General features: G+C 35.1%; 2 protein-coding genes across 6 annotated transcripts in view; one reads left to right on the plus strand and one right to left on the minus strand.

Annotated features, from left to right (window-relative positions):
* Pip (uronyl 2-sulfotransferase homolog pip) overlaps positions 1 to 23999 on the plus strand; it is a 52713-nt gene that overhangs the window by 8692 nt on the left and 20022 nt on the right. The window contains exons 3-4 of one of the 3 annotated variants that reach the window (XM_072897511.1): positions 1457 to 1502; positions 23758 to 23906. In XM_072897511.1, coding sequence (XP_072753612.1) covers positions 23846 to 23906 — 61 coding nt within the window. In that variant the 5' untranslated portion in view covers positions 1457 to 1502; positions 23758 to 23845. Of the gene's footprint in view, positions 1 to 1456; positions 1503 to 14745; positions 15489 to 23757; positions 23907 to 23999 lie in introns of those variants that run through there. The other 2 variants (XM_072897510.1, XM_072897509.1) reach the window with 2 other exon arrangements.
* Positions 4416 to 9651, minus strand: LOC140668467 (uncharacterized). 3 transcript variants are annotated; one of them, XM_072897484.1, is made up of 3 exons: positions 9375 to 9651; positions 6625 to 6832; positions 4416 to 6416 (listed from the first exon to the last, which is right to left on the minus strand). In XM_072897484.1, exon 3 carries the CDS (start codon positions 6403 to 6405, stop codon positions 4537 to 4539), a length of 1869 nt encoding a protein of 622 aa, XP_072753585.1. In that variant the 5' UTR covers positions 6406 to 6416; positions 6625 to 6832; positions 9375 to 9651; the 3' UTR covers positions 4416 to 4536. The 3 variants fall into 3 exon arrangements, with proteins under 3 accessions (XP_072753585.1, XP_072753584.1, XP_072753586.1); XM_072897483.1 differs by lacking the exon at positions 9375 to 9651 and adding an exon at positions 8288 to 8633; XM_072897485.1 differs by lacking the exon at positions 9375 to 9651 and having other exon boundaries at positions 6625 to 7242.

A 23999-nucleotide genomic window follows, 5' to 3' on the forward strand; every position in this document is an offset into this window, starting at 1 on the left:
ATTTAATTCTCTTAAAAAATATTATGTTTTAATATTAAAAACATTGCATACAATAAAGTGAGATATAATTATGTATTTTACTTAAACGCGTATGTATTTTAATATCATTAAAACTACAAAATCAGTTAAAAAATAAAAATACAAAATAATACTCAATTATTTTACTATTTTTACATCTTTCACGTATATAGTTTATTATAATTAATACTTCGAATCGAGTGATTCAATTAACAAATAGTTGAACGTGCATCAAACTTTTAATATTTATTTTATTACTAAGAGAGTCTTTTGTAATAGAGCAAGATAAATTAACCATCGAAAAGGGATACAATATAAATACACTCTTTTTTCTTTCTTGAACATACTTATATTTTGCATCTCTTTTCAATGACGAAATCCTTCCAACAAGTACATCTTGACACCCTTAATGAGAAGATTCATTGTCAGTACTTAAGAGGTTTAGTCTGAAGAGAAAGTTAAATACTTAAAATGCAGCTAACGAAATTATATACATATTTCATTTACCGGAGAAATACTCCGACAAACGGTTCGCTCAAATCGGTTAGTTCAGTTAATTGCCTGAAAAGAGCACGGTGAGCCTCATTTAATTATAATATCTGACATCATAATTAAATCTCATGGTGTCATCATATCATGTTTTCATGTGTAAATAACCAAACACCATCATCTCCAGTTTTACTATATGAAGACATACATATGTATATGTTTTATTTTAACGAACTGGCTAGAAAAACTTAACACGATTTTTGCACGCGATGAGAAGTTGACATCTCATTTCTTAGATTGTTGAGTATCTCTTCTTTCTTGTCGTATATATGATAGCTGTTATGGTATTATAATGAATTGTGTCTAAACGAATTCGAATCATTCTTGCATCGCGATCACATCCATCGATTCTGTCTTCTTCCGCTTTGGCCTTATTTAGTGATTCGGATTGTGGAATTCGGGAGTGCCATGCGTTCGACAGTGCCATACAAAATGTCATCCGTTTTAATTGCACTAATAAACTGTATGAACTGTATTAACTGTCAAATTTTTTCGATCGAAATGAAATCTGTAAGTACAACGAATTCTGATAAATCTGATAACATGAGAGAAAGAATTAGGTCTAGAAGAGGCATCGGGCATCGGCGGAGCAAGAGTGATTAATTTTTTTTATATATATTAGTTGTTAATCGCGTACGTACGTTAATTTAATTTATTTAAATAATTTAAATGCGAAAATTAGAGAAAAAACGATTTTTATATGTAACATCTATACAACTTTGTACAAGTTTTTAGTTTTTTTTATAAAATTTAGAAAATTATTCCGATAATATCTGCTTATTATTGTACACGTATCAAATATAAAAATTTAATGTGCACAATAATTTTTTTGAAATATTAATTATTTTAAACCCTGCTATAATTTTAATTTATTATTTATATGTTACAGACAACTTAACTTCAGTGGCATCAACTCCGCTGTTGCACATCGATGGGTGAGTGAGAAACTTTTTATTTTAATGGATTTTGCAGAAATTATATTAAATATAGATTGTAAATAGATTCCGTTGCCTTGGATGGACTAGAATAGATTAGGTTGAATAGTTTTCAATAAATTTTTTGTTAATATGCATTATAAAACAAGAGTAAATTAAAGTATAAATTAAAGAATCAAGCTTTTATCGAATTTTATCTAATTTAATAAATTTTATACAATTTGTTTCATAAAATTTATTAAACGATTTTATTATTTATATGTGAAAGTAATTTATTCTTATATGCGCGTCAATTTTCTAATTCTTTTTCTAACTTTAATTTTTTGTAGTCTGTCCATCCGTCTATGTTCATGTATGAGAAACTTATGCTTTAATTAACTGATGTAAAAGCCAAGTTATTAATTATTTCAATTACATATAACGTAATAATAAATAACATCAATGTTTATTTTATTATAAATTATATATTATAAAAATTTAAATAAATTTTAAAAAATTATATAATTATTTAGACAATATTTTAGATAACTTGACTTTATATCAGTTAAAAACCCACTTATATATACATTGAAACGTCTAACGATCGTAAAATAAGATTGCACTATCATAAACGACTGTAAAATATTTACGCTTATTTATCGGCGATGATAAATAGCCGGAAAATATTTATATCTATCGGATGATTAACCAGAATAATATTTAATAATATAATTAAATAGAAGAAATTTCTTTTATTTAATAGAAGTCGAAGTTACATCTCCGATTAGATGTAACCAAAATAGTTAGGCTCAATAAAAAATACGAAAAACATAGGTGATTAATACTGGTCAAAACGCATAAAAGAAAACACATATTTTTCATGTATTTATGACAGTACGTAATTTATATAAAATAAACAATAGTGTAGAATAAACTAAATAATATAAAATAAATAAGCTTAGAAAGAAACCACAGTAAATTACATATATAAATTAAATTAAAAGTGATTAAAGTTAGGATTACGAGAATTTTCATACATTTAATGATAAGGCAAATATTAATTCAATGTAAATAAATATAAGGTTAATAAATTATTTTATTTTATAATAAAAATTCAAACTATATCGATTAAGCTTGTTGGAAACTCGAGCGTTTCACGCTTTAATGGAATTCAATAATCCAAGACATCCTTAATGGTGTATAAATACATGATTCATCTCGTTGTTTGCTTGCGCGTGACTTGGGGCAAGACCGTATTTCTTAAAAACCAACAGTTCTTTCGAACAGAAAACTCATATATGCGATATAAAGATATATTTGTGTTTTCATTATTATTATTATACCTATCGACATCCATTATTCGATATAATAAACTTTCAAGTCGAAGACGAGAATGAAAGCGAAGTCATTAAACTCGCGCTAATTATTTTCGTACGTTATCAGGGAAAGAGGCGCGATAGAAGTCAGCAATAAGGACGCGAGCTCTATCTGCTCGAAGATCTAATTTGAACTTCCCAAGATTCAATTAAACAAATCGACTCGTCAGATCGTGCCGCTATCTTGAAAAAGAGCTTGTCTATTTAAGGTAGGGAAGATCTCGGTGCACTACGAACGCATCTAACGCACACGAGTCTTAACTCTGCGAATTAATTAGACTAGGGAAATAAGTGTGTTACGTAATTAGCGTTTCCGCCGACTAACGTTTTCCGGTTTCCGCAGCGGAAACGCGGTTTGTTTTGTCACACTGTCCTGATCGACGCGGTGTGAAATGAGATTGTTCAATTGCAGTGGAATTAGCTAGTTGTAATCTCAATTCAATGAAGTTATTCGGTTTCAATTTCCTGATTCAATATCGAAATAACGGAGATCATTAAATTACACGCAATGGTCCTATTTGATTCAACATTTTTTTAAAATTCGTGTTTGAGATACTTGTCTAATTATTTATAATTGACGAGCGATATTTCATACATATGTATACTTAACCTGCATCAACCGTTGCCGATATCGATCTAAAATAAAACAAAGTTGCTTTCCGGTCCTCGCTTCTCCGTCACGAAGATGATGACATTCGATTACTCAATTTGCTTATACAACACTACAACCGCTACGTAGTCTACCGTTAGTCTCGATCGGAGAGATGGAAAAAAAATCGGGAAAACTTCTAAACGACATGCCGACCTTCAAACGGGTCTCAGATACCCGGTGGAGTTGGAAGTCGAAAGGTTCCACGTGAAAGTCAAGGCCAGCTAGTTGCAGGCTGCACGTTTCATCTTGTACGTCGAATGGGTTTATTATTATTATTATTGTTATTACTATTACTGCGCAATTTTACGCGGATTTACAGGCACGTTCGGTGAAAGCGAATCGTCAGGCATTTTGCGAAAATTGCTCTCTGTCTGCTGTTCTCGGGTAGATATTAAGCGCGGTTTAAGGTTCTCGTCCAGCGATCGCACGAAGGAGCTGCAATCCGATTGATACGCATTAAAAGCAATTGGCACGCGATTGTTTGTAATGATGGCGTTACCTCGGATTAATAATTTGTAATTTGACTTCGTAATAATTTCGATTCCTTGAAGAGAGAGCGTAAATCGGACATCGTATAATAATTATAAGTTGAAGCTAAATATGGGTGAAAGTAATGATTTTTCAAAAATTTATCTAAAATATGTTCTTGCGGAATGTAAAATCTTTGACCTGAAAATTATGTGCATTAAACATCAGATGCATTAAAATATCGTGATGAATCGCTTTCACTTATTTAGTGAATTCCATAAAAAATTGAAGGATGATTTTTCGAAATTAAATTTGCAAATCTACATTTTAATATATTTAATTAAAAATCTTTTAAAAACTTTATAACATTTTCTATTTCAAGAGAAATGAAAAATATATATTAAAACTAATGTGAATATGTATTTTATTTTGCACGTACAAGATTTATTCACAAATATTTACAAATTAAAAGAATATATCAATCAATTTTCAATATATATATTTTTCGAGAACATTTAATATGAATAAGAATTCTATGGTTTAAAACATAATATCAATTTTATTTTATATCATCGAAAATACCGCTTTGTATTTCCTTCAAATTATTTTCATAAATTAATATGAAGCCTCCATTGTTAGTGTTGAGACCGTAAAGAGCGCCGTTTTCCAATTTTTGGAATGGATTGTTGGATATATCAAGGATGTGAACATTGCCCAAATTTTTCGCTGCGCCCTTGCAAATCTTAGATATTTTATTTTCCGAGAGCCAGAGGCGTTTTAAATTATTCAGACCTTCGTAGCTATCACCTTCTAGAGTTGTCAATTGATTATTGATCAAAATCAGACCCTGAAGATCGGTTAGATTGAAAGCGCCGCGTTTTATGTTAGAAATTTGGTTTCCGGTCAATGACAGAACGAGTTTCGGGGCTTGAACAAAATTGCCTTTTTCGAGCACGTTGATCTTGTTATGATTGAGGTACAAAGAGTCCACGGACGATGGAAGCTCGCCGAACGTAGCTTTCACGATATTGTTAAAGGCAAGATTTAACCTCTTCAGAGCCGTCAACTCGGCAAAGGTGTTATGTTGCAGATCGCGTATAGAATTGTGATGAAGATGGAGCGTCTCGAGATTCGGCAGATCAGTAAAAACAGAACGGTTAATGGTCACTATATTGTTGTTCATCAGCGACAGAAATTGCAAGGATTTTAAACCTCGAAAAACGCCGTTCTGCAAAGTTTCGATTTTATTGTTGGCGAGAGTCAGGTATAACAGATTATATAACTTGGAAAAAACACCGTCGGGAATAGACGTTATGTTATTATCGTTCACGACAAATTCTATCAAAGTGTCCGGTAGACTGGAGACAAAGTTGAAGCTTTTCAATAGATTTTCCTCCAGATACAATCTTTGTAAGTTCAGTCTCTCGAAGGCGCCTTCTTCGATCTCCTCGATTAAATTGCTTTCAAAGTTGAGTCTCTTCAGATAATTGTTCTCGATTACTTGACTCGGGATCCCACGAATATAATTGTCTCGAAAAGATACGTATGTCACGTTGGCTGGTAGATCGTTCAGCGTCTCTCTTGTGATCTCGGTGATCTTATTATGTGACAGATCTAAAGAACAGATCGGCAGTGATTGCAACTGATACCAGTTTTCCTGGAAACCACTGATGTTCTGCTTGCGAAGCTTTACTTGCATCGCGTTGACTTCGACCGGAACACAACCTTCAACAAGTTCTTCATTCTTTTCAAAAGTCCCCAATAATGTTACGATACCATCGGACTTGCAGAGTTTTACTTGAAAATCCAAAAGTGGGTCCTTCTTTTGGAGATTTTCAAATAGTTCTATCGATTCACTCGTCTCCTGGAAATCATTCGTCGCTAGATGCTTCTTTTTCAGCTTCTCTACTTGGAAGGAGTTAGTAAACGTGCTCATACTGATGATATAAAGAATATTTTCGTCGGTGAAAATCTTAACGTGTTTGGTGAGGCCGTACAAATGTCCTGTTGAGAAAGATCTGATGGGGTTGCGAGAGATATCCAAGTATTGCAGATTTTCCAGGCCGGCAAATACATTTTTTTCGAAGTTCATTAGTTTATTACCCGACAGTGACAGCTTCCTCAGCTTCTTCAGATTAACAAAAACATATTCTGGCAGATAAATCAACAAATTGTTGTCTAATATAAGCGATTCCACCTCGCTCACGTTATCGAAAACATTTTGTTGCACTTTGTGAATAAAAAAATTTGACAAATTTATTTCCTTCTTATCAAAACCTTTGACGAATCGAATGTTTATTAGGATATTGTCATGCATATCCACAACTACATTTGAAGTTATATTTCGGTGATGATTTTCGATGATTTTTTGCGAATTTAGGGGAGCGCTCATTACTAAAGGCAGCAAACATATGATGAAGGGCACCATCGCGATCTCTCCTGAAAACAGATTTTTTTTCTTTTACCAAGTAAAATTTTTCGCGTTTTTATGCATAAATCGCGTTTAATATTAATTTGAAAGGTCGAAGAATGATTTTGATGAGGAATATAATAAATGTGATAGGAAGACATAAGTATTCGTTGCAAGATAACTAAAGAAAAGTACCTAAATTCAATTAAAAAAAGAAAAGATTTTTAGTTGACTTACTATTTGATTCTCTCTCAAAATATTAGTTTGACAGGATGAGTTGTCTTACTCGTAAGACCATTAATTTGTAGAGAGCACGCACTAAATTACGCAGACTAAGGCTAAAGCGTGAGAATAACACTGACCACTGTATTGAACTGTACTGTTGTGCTCTCAGGGTGTCCCTTTTATATATTTCTTTTGTGGGAAGATTTGCTCCAATGTTCGTCTACGAATAATCAAATATTAATATGATTAAAATTATCTTTTTCGTTGAGTTTCTCCATATTTATTTAGGAAATTCTTATTTTTTGATGGTCTCTTTAATCATTGATAATGCTATTTATTTGGGATCTAAGGGGTCTTGTCAATAGTTTTAGTAACGATTTTTCCTTTTGCTATCTCCCTAATAGCACACATGTTCAAAAGATATTTATAAAAAATCCATAGAATGTTAAAACATATTTTGAACTTATGTGTTGATAGAGTTGTCAAAAAATTAACTTATTGTTAAATTAGATATCTACTGTTTTTCTACATTTCTCTATTTTTCTACGTTTTTCTACATTTATACATTTGCATAGAGATCGATTGTCGGGAAAATTAATTATTTCTCAATCTCCTTATGTTTTGGTTATTCAGAGATAGTTATTGATTGATTATGATTCGCTTCACATATTAAGAAAATTATATGTCGCAAGCAATTTTGTTTACTAAATGGCTTTTTTTATCTTTTATTATCAATATTGTGACAACTTTGCGGGAGGCAGAAACCTCGATGGGACGGAGTCGCTAGTATTGATAATTTAGTAAAATAATTTTATAATAAGATAAGTATTTTAAAACGCACGAAATAGATAAAACACTCGAGGTTTTTATCTAACTAAATACCTATTTATTTTTCCAATCTTATCTAATATGTTTTTTTAAGATAAATCATCGTAATAATAAAAAAAAACATCGTATAATAAATTAACTATAAAGTAATTAATTAAGTAAAGAATATATACGTTAGATGTAATTAGTTATACTATTATCTGTTTGATCACGATAAAATACGAGATATTTTGTCAGAATGACTCTACGATCACTGATAGCCTAGAAAAATTCTATAGCAGATGCATCAGAGAATCCCACGCTTCACGATTATTTTGCGACACTTCGTATAATAATAGTCGGCTCTCTCGCGTATCGACATAATTACAAGAATCCCGATAAACGACGGTTCGGACTATTCTCCGAAACTCTTATGTCAGATATTACAGAAACCGGTTACGCCACTATACGAAGCCGGGATGTGCACAGATTACATAATTCGTGATATCTCGTAATTTCCATAAATGCACGCATTCCAGTAGCATCGATTCGCATTTATGGGATATTAACAATTTCGAAAACATTATAAAATCAAGTTACGACATACGAAAGAGTGTCGACTATGTTTCACACGCTTTGTGGGGCATATTTTAGAAATCAGATATCTAATTAAAATTCGACATTCAATATAAAAAAAAAAATATGTTCCAAACTTTCTTGAAATAAAAAATTGTATCATAAAATAAACGCGTTATAAATTGAGTTTTAATTACAAAATTATATATCAGTTTCCATTGTATAATTCTATTTGATTAATGCGTTATCGTAAAAACTTCATGCTATCACGTAAGAACCACATTCCATTTACCAATCAACTTGTCAAACCGCTGAAGAGAATCCTCAATGCCCTTTATCCTCGCATGTGGACAAACAAAGACTACTTTGCGTCTCTATTCCTAGTGGACGTGCGATGAGATCTTTTAGGACGATGGGTAATGGTAAAAACAGGTCTAACAGGTCTTTATAAAGTCCCACACGAATCTCACGTGTATTCCTAGATTTATACCTGTATATATAAAAGAGAAGTGCAAAATGCGTTCTCGGCAAGCGATCTCGAGAAAAAAAAGAGGATAAACATTTGCCTACGATGATTTCGTTTATTGAATCCGATTCGAGTTTAGAACTTGAGTCCATACGATGATGTATCCACTGGCGAAAATCGAAGAAAATAAATAACATCTCACGTGCCTTTCTCGAATTAAACCACTTCGTGACGTGTTAATTGATGCCGACGTTTACTCTAATCTCTGTTTAGTTTCGCACGAACGATCCAATCACAAACTTAATATCACTCGATATTTTCGAAATGCCTTCCAAATGTTCTAGGAAAATTCTTGCTAGACTTTCGTAGAGTCTGTTAGAATTATCAATGATATACAAATAAATAAATTTGACGAACAATTGACGTTATATTGATGAACAATTATCTATTCAAATTGATATGACTTCTGCAAATGTATGATGCATTAATGACACATTAAGATCACGCTTTAAATATTTCCAAGCTTTTTTTGCATATTTTACGTTAATCATTATCTCTTTTGTTATTTATCTGTCGATTAAGTTAATATTTTTAAAAAATCGGCAAAGTCTGGGAATATTTTTTACTTGAAAAAAAAAACGTCGATTAAGAACGCATTACGTAATATACGATGCGATAAAAGAAATTAATCTGGTCAGTTTTGGAGTCATAATTTATCAAATCACATTTAGGCAAGCAAATTTAATCTGAAAATAAAGATCGAGTTGCGTGTAAATGAAAAGTTTTTAATTATCATTGTATAATTATTTGTCCTTGTTTTAATTTTGCATCAGACAAGATTCATACCGGCTGTCTTCAGTATATCGCAAAACACATGCTACATATTATCGCTGAAAATTATACGAATACTTACGAAAATAATATGCTTCTGATAGCATTAGGACGTAATATTATGCCGGTACTCGACCTGAGAGTCGATCGATGGTTCGATGAAGCACGACCGATCTCGACGAACCGCGACTGATTCAATAGCTCGTATATTCAAGCCGGAATATATTGACGATCAGTTCAATTAACGTCACGAAAATGGCGATTAATAATGTTTCGGTAAATCAGTCCGATCTTAGTAAGCGCTGAATCCAATTAAAATCACTTTGGCTCATAAAATTGATATGGGTCTCGTACAAAATATATATCGCTGAAACGAAATGGATGTGTCTGAGTATATAAAAAAAACATTCCTCCGCTATATATTACTAAACTGGTACATTAATATGAGATAATATTAATTTTAATATTGAGATAATTAATATGATTAAACAACTTGTCAAAAAAATATTTCCTTGATAAATAATCTTATAGATTATTTTTAATATTATTTTGATTATACATTTTATGTATCAAATACTAATTGAGTGTGTCTTAGCTCATCTTTCTTTTCAACCACAGATCTTTTCCTGAAATTAATGTAACTTTTACTTAGTGAAAGTTTAATAAGACCTTACAATATTAGACAGATTATTCGGTATAATTGTTTTATATCTCTGAAACATTTGATACGGTGTGTATTCCAGAGAGATAGAGAAATAATGAAAAAAAAAGAAACTATTTTAAACAAAACAGTTTATACATATATAAATCTCAATTTGATTCAATTTATCAATTCTTTTGTTCTTAAGAAATAATTTATTACAAGTGAGTTTGACTTAAAATCACAAAACCGTAGAGAATTGTGAAATCTTAAAGCACTGTTGTATGCGCGTTCAGCATGCATGGTCAATATTTTCTGCAGATGCGTTTAGTACATTTATCTAACTGCATGTACACGTATATTTCCCTACGCACTTATGCACGCTTATGCGTACTTGCGACGGTCCTTTTGCGATATACGAAGCTCCCGCGCACAGATCGCTACGTATCGCGTGAGAGATTTATTTTCCAAAGAAAGCATTCAACGGAAATACCTCGTGCGGGGGATAAAGATTTGCATAGTGATAAGGATGTCCTGCAACGTGTTCCTCGGTGTTCCTCGCTGTTCTCTCGGGAACATCATCGTCGCGCAGAAACAGATAAATTGACCACGTGTAAGTACGTGAAGTAAGCATCCTGCTGGTCATTATTCTCGCACGATTCAGTAGAGACAGAAAATTATAGTTAAACTAAAACTTTAAATTTCAAGTCAAAGTTATTTTCAAGGTCTCGGGACGATCTGCCATTCCGGAAATCTTATCTCCTCAACTTTGTATTTGTATTACGGAATTTTTTACGCACACACATATACGTCAAAAAAAATCAAGTTTTTTTTTTTTTCTATCACTCGAGGAATTCACGGACGAAGAAAAAGTAACGGGACACATCGTGTTAATCGACCATCATCGGATGAGACTTGACAAAGGCAATCATCTGCGCTATTTGATGAACTAGATCCCGCTAAATCGAGTCTCGATCGGTTTACTCGATTAACGGGGGACACGCGTGAATAAACGATATCAAGAGCTCGACGTTTGCTCGATCTTCTCGCGCAATTTCCCACAACGCGCATTCTCGCGTTTATAAGCGCGGATAAGCTTTGCCTGCCGAGCTTCGTGCCGCTAATTTCTAATGTTCGTGACCAGAGATGGAGGAGGACCCTTTGCTTCTCTCGACCAGCGCCAGCCAGCCGTCGTCGGTACGGAGGTCGTCGTACTTCCGGAAACCAGCTCGTACCTTCCGCTATGAGAACCGCTGGATTTGTCGGATCACGGTTATTACGCGGGTATAAGAGCGCAACGCGAGTTCGTACTTCTCTCACGATTCCATTGGCAAAAAAAAAAAAAAAAAGAAAAAAAAATCAACCGTCGATACGGCTCACGTGCGTTTAGTTAATTAAGTTCGTTGCGCCTAAGTACCATATACCCCGACGATGTCGAAGGTTGGGACGATATCTCGCATGTGATTAATCCGCACTTCGGAGCGTCTACGCTCCTCCGATCACGTATTACTTCCTTTTTACGTACGCCGGATACGTATATCATCGCCGCGAAGCTTCCTTCCCGGAGTAAAAGTAAAGAATTCTACGAGATTCGACGTGCGGCCTTGAGTCTATGTATTCGCAGAATCTCACGCTGTCTTGATGTATTTTATTCATATAAAAAAAATAATTCATTAATAACAGTATCTAATAAATATTATATAAATAGGAAATGAAAAATTTAAATTTTGTTTCGCAGAAAGCAGGCTCCATAATAATATATAAAAATAACGTGTTATAAAAATTTTATTCAATTACTAAGAAATTTATTTAAAATTTATTAATATTTTCTAAATATTCTTGTTTAATTTGTGAAATTTTAACAGTTATTTCGCGCTTTTTTTTTATGTTACTCGCGATAGGCTTGATGTGTGCCCATTCATCATCTGTCAAGATTTGTCACATTGTTCACATAGTTAAAAATCATTCTACCTTAAGACATTAAGGCATATAAAGGTAAATATAAAAAGAGAAAGGATTTCTCAATACTAGAGTGTCAGACGCTGACTATTATCTAGCGCCGAATCACACATGACGAGATACTTATTCCCAGTTCATTCTCGTAACAAAAGATATGGCCCATTAATTCTCGGCATTAAAGCACATATTCTCTAATTCTACGGATCACGAAACATAAAGGTGTCGGCGAGCCTCGCGCCAAATTGCGCCAAGCGTTAATTAACCGCATGTAAATTTATGTTAAGCTCCACTTCGAGCCGAATAGATTAGCTAAAATGTATAAAGGTTCCCCTCGTAATTTTCCATTAAAATTAACAGAATAATGTGCGGCGGATGAGGCGAGGGTGGTAGTATTCCCGGCCAAGGGTAATAATTATTCCGGTACGATTGTGTTAAATAATTAGTAGCTTTAATCTCGGTCGTGACACAACAGGATGCGCGGCACAAGTTCCAGGACACGATAATTAAATTCGTCACACAAATCTTCTCTAGGTTTTGTGTCAAACGACAGTTTTAGGATGTGAGAATGATTTTCAATAATCTTGTACATACAAACGAGTGTCTGTGCGTTGAATGTGTCACGCAATAAAATATCTGCTTAAGAGAATATGACAGGTAGAAAAAAGTGACAAAAATTTGGGATTCAAAAAGTACGATAAATTAAACGAAAGATGTGACATGTTAATTATCTCATTCGCGGTACGTATTATCTCGGAATCTGAGAAACGCAAGGTTGTCTAGAATGTTCCCCGGCGAACGATCATTGGCCGAATAATTATTTATGAGGCGCCGCGCCGGTTCGTAATAGTTAATTGAATTGTACGCAACGGCGTATACGATTCAATCTAAGTAATAATATCGTACGTGCGGCCTTGCATTGTTGCATAGACGCGCGCGAACGAGGTAAAAGAACAGCGTTTGTACCATTGTTCCTTGCCGAGATTTCTTGCAATATCTCTTTCGATATTGATGTGGCCGTAATGCTAATCGCTCGCGGATATGAAATTCCAAGCGATTTCCACAAGAGTGTTTCTGATTCCCTTCCTGCCATTGTGGCATATACTGAAAATAGTGCATAGGTACACAAAGAATACACAAGATACGCAGGGTGTTAATTTAATAAAGCTTTCTCGAAAACGCTATAATATTATCTTTTATATATACTATTTTCATTATTAATAATCGCGTAGTGTCTCAAGTTTCTTTCTTTTTCATTTTAATACTAACTGTGTATTTTGTAACGTGATGTTTCACGTGCGACTGATACACACTTATCGCTGGGAATATTTATAGAGAGAAAAGAGAAACATAAAGTATCTATATACAAAGGTGGCAACAAATTTTCTGAATAGTTTAGGTTCTCGCATATAAATATTACGAAACAAACGACAGCCTTCATATTTTGCATATTCACACGCATTTTGTCTGTGTATGTTCATATTTTGCATGTTCACACGCATTTTGTCTGTGTATTACGAAAGCATTATGTCACTTTTCAAAACTATTTTTCTGTAATAATTTTCTTTATTTTTATAATTTTAGAAATATGTTTATATATTCTTGGCAAATATTTTTACTTTATCAAGATTTTTTGGACACAAGTATTTTTAATTTGGGTTTAACGCCCCGGAAAAAAAAAATTTGCCATTATAATTTTTTAATAGAAAAGGAGAATCGTTTTCTCTCTCCCTCTCTCTCTTTCGAATTTATTAACAGCTAATCATGGTGATTCAATGTATACATTAGCGTCATTCTCAGACATTAAATTATCGACTTTATTGAAATGCAACGCGGTCTGTTACTTTCGTCTAGATGAATTTCTGACTGGATTTCTATCCGATCGCTATAGTTAATAAATGCCGCAGGAAACGGTATTAAATTATTATTCGAAAGAAGTGCGTGCCTCTCATTAAATCCACGTAATACATGTATACCAATAGAAAACTCATTTTATCGACTCGTTTAAAATTACTATGAGAAATTTGACCGCAACCATACTTTGAAACTTGAGCCGTTGCACTTTCTTACAGTGTTTGGAAGATAATCTCTAAAGATTAACTTTTATCCAGATATTATGAGTTTGTTGTTTTCACTTAAAATGGAAATTAAGATTATTTTCTAAAATAAATTCTTTATCTCTTCGTTAACTTTATGCAGTTCTACAACGATGTAAAATAGCGTATGTATTTTATCTCTTTCTCAAAAATTTACATTTTACGTAAATATTGAAAAACCTATCGTACACATTAGTGAGAGAAATTTTGCGAAATAATCCTAATTTAAGATTTATTTGTGCAATTAAAAATTTACTTTGAGAAGATAGTCTCCGTACGAAAATACAGAGAGATCATAGATTTTAAAAGATTTAATCTCAACTTAAAATTTCGACTAGAGTCATTTTCTACATTATAGTTTTTTATCCTCTTTATATTTTATGCAGCCTTGGTCTGTGCAAAAACAGACATATATCTACATACATGCATAGTATTCGCGTAAAAAAAATTCCTAGAAGAAACTAAGACATTTAGACATTTGCGTTGCGAAAATAGGACACCTGTGCACGCGCGCGCCCGGATCAGGGTTAAAAATCCGGTCACCTTAATTGAATCCCTCGAAAACGAGTGTCGCGGAGGAAGCGGCAAACGAAGGGAACTGTGTTCCTCTCTCTCTCTCTCTCTCTCTCTCTCTCTCTCTCTCTCTCTCTCTCTCTCCGGCGAGGAGAGCCCGGTGGGGTGTGTGGTGCAAGGTGAATGTGGAGTAGAATCGCGGCATTACGTGCCACCGAGTAACGGAGCGGACGCGGAATAGAGCGTATCGCGTGTCGTCCCCGGCTGTGTGTTTGGCGTCTTCCTCGACGTGCTGTTCTCGGCGAGGCGCCGAAACAAGAAGGAAAAGCGCCAGTCGCGTGTCGGCCAGCGGACAGATCGGTGCGGAGCACGCCGCTTCATCTCGCGAACGCACTTGACACAATTGTTCGCGAAAGGATCGATGACTGAAAAGATTTTCGCACAGACGATTGGAGCCGGATACACAGGCTTCGAAACTCGCGAGATCTTGTAGAACGTCCGACTTTCGACGCATTGATATCCGATCACCGGCGAAATCGTATATCGGTGAATGAGATGTCGTAAAGTAGTACGTCCAAAGAGGACTGATCGAGTGCTCGTCGAGAGGATGTTGACCTGGTAGCGGGTGTCGATCGATAGGGAAAATCGCTCGCGCGTTAAAGAATTCAGCGGTTTCGTTGACGTTTCCAGCCCAGCTGTCATCCAATCGTCTCTGGGTCCTCGTCGCATCCTTTCCAGTGGTGTGAATCCGGTGAATGGATTCTTTATGAGTGATTATTGTCGGATCGACTCGACAGTCGAGTGACACGAATGGCCAGCGACGAGACATCATACTCAGATGGATCGCGCGTAACCAGCGCGGAATCGATCATCTGATTGGCGCCGAGAAATATTCCGCGCGCGTGAAAAAGGGCCTTGATTTCAAGAGGAAACCGACGAGAATGCTGAGGGAGAATATGTGGCGGCAGAGGAGAGTGCCCGTTCCCAAGAGGTAATGAGGCTATCTCAAGACGCGAATTAACGATGGCGTCTAAAGCTATCTAATTATGCGCGCGCGATTAACATCTTCCACGATGTCATCAATATTTATCCGCACGTACGGAGCGTGAGAGTGCGCGAAGGGATATCTCGTGTGTCTCTTGTAGATCGAGAGACTTATCATAACGAGTCAAAGTGTTAATCGTTAAGCGCACCGGTGACTTAATCTTGACAAATAATCTCTCACCTTCTCTCGCGATCAGCCTTTCTCTCGATTTTCTTTTGTCCGCTTTCATATAAAACTTGATTTTGAAGGCTATAATCAAGAAATATAGATAATTTATGTTAAACTATAATTGCTTTGTAAGAGTTTCTCAAGTTTATTTCTCTGATTTTTTTAAGGCTAGAATTATGAAAAAAAAACAGCTTTTCCTTACTTTTCAATTTTTAGAATATTAATTTACATTAAAACTTTTTAAGATAAAAGAAAAAATGTAAAAAGAATATTCATTTATTTTTTTAGTTCTGAAATAATTACAAAAATTTGTTAACAATATAATATTATTTTTCTAAGCAATTTTAATATCTTTGAAAATTTAAAAATATATTTTTTATCTTATTATAAAATTATTCTCTACGTGCATGTATATAATTTTTCTTCTAAAAACTGAAATGATAGCTATTAATAAATAAAATGTAAGGAAGGAGAGGAAGGAATATATATAAAATATATAGTATAAGGAAATTTTACAAACATGCTTAAATATAAAATGTAAAAAAATTTCTCACACTGTAAAAGATTTTAACTTAAAAAAAAGTTAAAAAAAAAAGAAATTGCGAATGTGTGACGGGATAATTTATGCAAATATAATTCACAAAATAAACATAGTGGAAGTAAGCTAGAAAGCTAAATGGTTTATAGTTTTATGAACGCATGTATAATGAATACCTCATATTCCTGTCTTCTTTTCTCTACGAAATATTACGTCATTATTGATACTATTTATTTAATTTAAATGCATTTTAATTACACGATAGCACAATACAGTAGAGTATTGTATTATCGTCGTGGTATAATTTCAGCATAACTTAAACTTTTAATTAACAGCTATTATCTCTAAATACATATATAGCAATAAAAACATATAAACAACAAATTTGCATGTACATAAAAGTAACTCAACTATGTTTCCTAACGAGATATTAAAAAAGTACTGTTTAGCAGAGAGAAGAAACTCATTTGGAAAACTTATCGAAGAATCAATCTTTCCGGTTATACCACAAATAACGGAACGTCCTATATAATTCTCATTACATGTCACATAGAAAATGCGAGAAAGTTGGTGACAGTAAGAAATATTTTATCGCATCCAGATGTTCGCCGCAATCGCTTAAAATACGTTCTATTATCAAGTGAACGAAAATACAAAAGCCATTCGTGACGAAGAGATCGCTGCGAATGGCTTTACGTAAGATTTCCTGTTTCGCCTCATGAATATGTCGTTAGTTTTTAAAGGTATAATTCAACGAAGATAGCGAATATCCGCGCTGACCGCGATCAGGGTCGAGGTGATGCTTGTGTTTGAGTCAGAGAATTTCCCGCGACACCACGTGAGATTCTCTCGAATACACAGGCGTGCGACAAATCGATTTATCGTGGTGCGAATAATACAAACGGCCCGAACGCCGTTGAGTGACCAACCGATTCTCCAGTACCTTGTGTTCTATGCAAATGCACAGTACTCACGAGGACCACTTCGTCTCGCAATTGACCTCGCAGGCACGCGTAACGTCACATGATAAGTTGACGATCTTAGAGAGAACGTATATTGTAAAACACGGTAACCGAGTTAAAGTCTCGTGAAGTAGGACAAAGGATGGAATTTTGAATTTACGATCATTTTATTCGTGTTTCGAGATTATGTCAAGTAGTTTCGCGATGAAGAGTGAATTATATTTCTGATTCAGGTTGTATTATACAAATGTAAACGCATAGATTACTCGGGATTAATTAACATAGAGCAAAACTTGGAAATTGAAGTTTTATCTTCGTTTCCAAGTAACTATAAATCATTTATAGTATTATTTTGATTATATAATTGGACTTTAAATTTTAGATTATTAGATCAAAATCGCTAGTACTTAATTAATAGCCAATAGTATGATTAAAACGACTAAACTAGTCTAAAAAATTCTCTATTTAATAGTACGACGTTTCGAACATTTGGTTGTGGTCCTTTTCAAGTGTCACTACAAATCAATACATAATAATAATAAATTAAGCACAGACAATAAATGTGATAAAATCGATTTTAGGAAAAGGACCACAACCAAATGGTCGAAACGTCGTACTATTAAATAAAGAATTTTTTGGGCTAGTTTGGTCGTTTTAATCATACTATTGACTTTAAATTTTGTACAAGATAGAATTTGTTGAAGAAATATTTCTCATTCTTTAATCCTTTTTTAGCTATAATATATAAATCGAAAATTTTTGCACTCTACTGGGAATTATTCGCGATAAGCATCGTTGTCTCGTCTCTCTCTCTCTCTCTCTCTCTCTCTCTCTCTCTCTCATTCATCTTGCGTTAATACAGTTGATAATTACGAATTCTGCTGGCGCGAGTGATGGACCATCGTGACGTTTGCAAGAACGTAGGTCGATTTGTTTCGTTTCTGCGTGTCTCGTCTCGAGTGATGAATTTCGCCGGCCGAGCGAGAAAACTGCGCGATAATGAATCTTCAACGTCTATAAATAAAAGTTATGGGATTTGTTGCTCGTACATGAAACAGGCAAGATCTTTCAGAAAGGTGTCAGGTGTTGTAAAACGGAAAGTATAAAGGATTTCTGTATGATAAAAAAAAAAAAAAAAACTAAGTCTTTCTTTCTCTCTATTTTGTCATGCAAAATCCCGTACACTCATACTTCCGGCTTCTCCGCGATCATATCAAACATTTGTCGAGAACATTGCAATTAACGGTGACGACGATAATGCGCGTTAAGTGGCCGTCTAAGAAAAGATTGCCTACCGGGGGTATTTCCATTACGGAGAAACAACTTTTCTTGTATCAACAGGTAGACACAGGCTATATGTCATGCGTATAAAATCTGATTTAATAAAGTACCCATATACGTAATGTCAGAGGGCGCGTCTGGTTAAGTGAATAGAAAAAAATCGCGAATTAACATGGGTCGGACATGCGTACACGTCATATAATTTCTTGGCTGTTAACTTGGGATATGCGGATGCGCACATTTTTTGACACACGTCGTTAAAGATCTACGCCCTTAGAAAAAAAAGATGCGCAACAGTTGTTCAGGACGTCCGGTGCATATTTATAGGCGCGATTGGAAAACTCGTCTAACTGGATTGAAAGATTACACGCGCGTATTCCTCGGTGAGTTCAAAATTTAATTGAAAGCGCAGAGAGATGTAAATATAAAGCGATTCGCTTCGCACGGAAAGTCTAAGTAATCCTAACTGTTTCTCAGTCGCAGAAAATTTCTAAACATTTCGAAACGATCTGTTACACACACACACACACACACACACACAAAACATATATCTCAAACAACCGTACTAAGAAGAGTTACAAAGAGGCTGCACGTAGCATTCGCGGGCGGCTTTATTGGAATATACTTCGACCATAGTGACTGCGATAATTTATCATATACGCGTGCTCGTTAAAGTCAATTGTGGTCGTTGTATTGCAACGAGCTCCATTGTCGACGGTGCATCGACCGCGATCAAAAGTTGCGTCGCAATTTCAGCAAGAAAATCTCCGCGTCCGCGGCTCTTGTTACTTTCTGTAAATGTTACCACGATTCATTACGACAGACTGCGCGAAAAGAAAAAACGGGGAAAAAAATCGCACACTTATATATCCTTCTACCTGTAATCACAAACATTTCGTACGGCGCGTTAGAAGCGCGAGATCAAGTTTGAGAGAAGATTGAGTGTAGTAGCCTTTTGAGAGAGATTTAATGAAATTAACAGTACAATCGCGAGCGTGAAAGAAATATGTGTATGCAAGAACGTTCAAACGTATAACCAAGCGCTTTGTGCGATTGTCTCGATTTTTCCTTCTCACGGTGCGATGTTGGAATAAAGATTAGGAAAAATAACGGTTGCCTTCCCGCATCCGCGTATTCATAAACTAATATAATATAGCAAAAAATAATCTCAACTATGAGCGTGCATTTTTCTCTTTCGAGAGAGAATTTTCGCCGCTGTCACACCTCGTCATACCTGCCGGCTTCTCTCTGACAGCCACACATATATATATATATATATATATATATATATATATATATATATATGTATATAAATTAGACCGCAGAAGATTATCGGAGACGATCTGACCCGCAGACCTCTTTAACGAGCGACGCGTGCTCGCGCAATCGACGAGACGGAAATTCCAATCGCTCGCACATTCTTCGTCCGATTCTCGATTTCGCGACTCGAATACACCATGCCATGCGCGCGCCGGACAATCGGATTTCCAGATACGCCATTATGTATCCATGAGGCGCATGTATGGTGCCCCTTTATATACTCCGTTACGGTATATATAAACGCGTTCCTAAGAGCCTTACGGTTCCCTTCTCTCCGCGTGTCGTTGACACTGCGTCCGCCAGAACGATACCGTTCGTTTCTCGCTTTTCCCTCGACCAGATCTGCTTACGTTTCGCCGATAAGCCCGGAACAGTCTCGCGGCGAAATGTCGAGGAACGTCCTTGTATATCCTCGGGGATCGTAGCGATGACGAATCACGATAAAAGATCGCAATTTATAAATAATAAATATTTTCTTATATATAGATAATTTAAAGAAATTATAGATATTTTTTTAAATTAAATTAAAAGATTTAAGCTATTTAATACCGGTTGTTTCAGATAAAAAGTATGTACAATCAATTGTATTATTTATTTAAATTGAACATTTTTTGTCCTCATGGTTTTGAAATACGAACTAGTAATTAGAAAAATTAGAATATTCGACTCTACAACTGACGCAACTTTAAGGAACAATGGATAAGTGTAATAAGCATAATATCAGCATATCAGGCTTTTCGTTTCCCAATTAAAAAAAAAAATTTTAAATGCTACTGAGGCTAAAAAAATGATCTGTTCAGCCTTAGGAGAAAATGCCGTCTCCTACAACACGTGTAAAAAGTGGTTCTAGAGATTCTGAGCAGGAAATTTCAATCTCGCGAATGATGCATATATGCATTTGGTGGGACATGAAGGGTATATTTTAAGGGTATTATGAGTTACTTAAACCAGGTGATGAAACCGTTACTGCTAAGCGTTAGCAGCAACAACTTAATTGCTTGAGTAACGTAATTGAGTAGAAAAGACTGTTTATCGACAATTGAATTAGGCAAGTGATACTGCTGCATAATAACGCAAGACCACACATGACAAAAATCATGAAGGACATTTTATTTTTGTTGGATTGGCAAGGCGACTTATTCTTCATTTAAAATTTTTGTTATTTATGATTCATAAATACAAACGTAAAACAAAACATTATAGAGGCTATAACTTGTTTCTTATTATAAATTTTTTAATATTAAACAATTATTCGTCTGCATTTTTAAAAATAATCTATAGAGATAGTCGCTTTTAAAAATTAAATGTATCTGCAATATGTATTTAATCGAAGCATTTGATTAATAATACTGACGATTAATAATAATCATACGTATATATAACGTGTATGTGTGTGTTGAGTTTTCTTATATAAAATTAATAAAAATATACTTTAATTTCCGCTTTATGCGCTTTATTATAAAAATATCTTATTTTTTACATCGCAATTTCTTTGAATGAGAATTTTTAAAGCTACGAAAATTATCACATTGCAAAGAGTTTCGGTTCCCAGAAAATATTCTCTCGGCACGCGACTAATGCCCGAGAAATTGTGATTTACTAATGAGATTGCGGACCTGCAAATTCTTAAATTGTTCTCCCTTCAATTAAAATGTCGTTTGATTCTCAAGAACAGATAGCATATATATTTAATGAATATTTAATACATGTAGGTAAAAAGAGAGAGAGAGAGAGAAAGAGAGAGAAGAGGGATTTTAGATATAAAGTGTGTATAAATATATGACTGCAACTGTACGTGTATCATTTGGAAGATTGCATTCATACATCATTCTAGGGATACTATTAGCCTTCCGTTAAGCGTTTAAATCAGAGGTCGGCAACCTTCTTTAGTACTTACACAAACCGCATATTCGACTTTTAATTTTAATAAGGGGCTTACAGGGGACATAAAGATACTAATACAAAAATATGCGGAGTAAAACGTAATGAGGCATAGTTAAATTACACATAAAATCTATATAGGATATTGAAAAATATATAGACGAACGTGACATAAATAATACGAAATAAGAGCACAAACAGATAAATAATTATGTAATTAAATTTGTAATTAAAGATTTCTTGTCTCACAGAGAAGAGATTTATTTATAATAACACATCTTTCTAAAAATTACGATTTAATTATCGCAATGTAACTTTTCTTGCAAATTAGGAATATACATATTTTCTGGCATATTAGATTCCCACGCGTTAATGACAAAAGCGACTGTTCAATGACAATGCAGTCATCTTCCAACCTGCGGTTATTCGTGGAATTGAGTAATCACGGTGGGAAATGCAAGAATAGAACGCTAAATGTAGATAATTTCGAAGAATCAGTATATACGACTCAATCCATTGCAAACATAATATAAAACTTATATAAAGTAATATTAAAATGCCGACAGATCCTCATGTCTTCCTCTCTTCTAATTATATTTCTCTTCTGCCCACGTATCTGAACATGTTTATTAATTAATTCACGAATCATTCACAATCATCTAACTTTCAGAATGATATTACCTGATACATTTGTGCGTCACTATAAAAATAATTAATTATTTCTCTCGCAATTAGACGTATCCGACTTGAGAATTGCCGCGTAAATTGCACGCGAGCCGCGGAATCGGCCGAGGCCAAAGATACATCTGGGACGATTGCGCAGATCTCTTAACGCGGTCATGCGAAGAGATCAGGCGAATTATTACAATCGTCGTATTTCAGACATTATTATGTTGCGGCGGCGGTCGCCGATTATGATGGAAAGCAACGTCGAGACAATTAGAGCGAGGATTTCACTCCGTAGGTACGAGATCCTCTCTAATGACGAGGAATGATTGCTCGCGGGTTAATCGCCGGCGAACTCGCCACGCGAGGAGAATCAATTGTTCCTTCCTCCCCGTTCCTTTCCCCCCCCCCTTCGTTGTCCGTACACCCTCTTTGCGAGATCGAGAATTACCGATGAACTCGATGATAGAGGCGCCGCGCGATTTGCTATGCATAGTCATCGCTTGCTAGCGATCTCGAGGCTCCTTCTGATCGCGGAAGGAATCGATTACAATGGTTTCACATGCGCCGCGTTAATGTAACGTTTATTGCATTATTTATGATATACCGTACGAATATAACGACCGCTGCTATCACGCGGAGATTTATACGATACCGTTGCCCGCGTGTATTAGCGAGCACGTGAAATTGAAGGGCTCGAGGCAATACAATGTACCTAGGTAAGACCTGGTAATTTTCAACTTTGTACATTTTACTATGTATGAATTGGTAAGTAGTGTTTCTTGTGCCACACATCAGGATTTTTGAGATTTTTTTTTTTTTTTTTTTCAAAGGAAGATTATAATCCCTCGAGCTGATAAAAAGGTAGCAGCTGAAGAATGTCGTTCGTAACTCGTCTCACGTGACTTGCAGCGTGTGGTCGATTAGAATTTCTCGATTTCGAATCGCCTTTGTTGTGAACGTTGTGCGCGTGTAGTGTGACCGAAGCACCTGTCGCGTCGGCCCGCGAAATTGAAGCGACCGTCAAGCTTCACGGTCGACGCTTCTTCGAGAATCAGGTCACACGGAGAAACGTCAACTCCTAGACGGGAGGACCAATTACGACTTGGCTTCGCCGTGTCCTGATTCCCTGAACTATCACACAGCCTAGATAAGACTCGACTTGAATTATTTACCTTGCGCAAGGGCTTCTTGTCGCAATCACTTTGCGGCAACATTTGCGTCACGACTTAGATTCTTCTCGTGGTTTTTGCACGAATCGATATTCGATGAATAATATATCGCTCTCTGTGAGCTGGAAAAAGAAGAGCGAAATTATATTAAAATATTAATGTAATTAGTTATAATGATATAAAGTTGCGAAGTTAACGTATATATGTATATTTTTTTTTTATTACAGGACGATCGAGTTGGTCGCTTTGATAGCGATTTCCAGTACGCTGTTCCTCTTTCTGCACACAAGAGATCTACACTCGCGTCTGAAAAAGATGGAAGTGCGCCTTCAACCGGGAGAAGATGATGTGCTTTCGGCGAATCAGCTCTCATCTGGTAACGTATTAAATACGTGATAAAATTAGAACGTACGATGCTGAAAAGCTTCCGTCTCGGTTTCTTTCTCTTTATTAAGATAATAAAAAAATA

This window comes from Anoplolepis gracilipes, chromosome 8, assembly GCF_047496725.1.
Source record: "Anoplolepis gracilipes chromosome 8, ASM4749672v1, whole genome shotgun sequence".
Taxonomy (NCBI): Eukaryota; Metazoa; Arthropoda; class Insecta; order Hymenoptera; family Formicidae; genus Anoplolepis; species Anoplolepis gracilipes.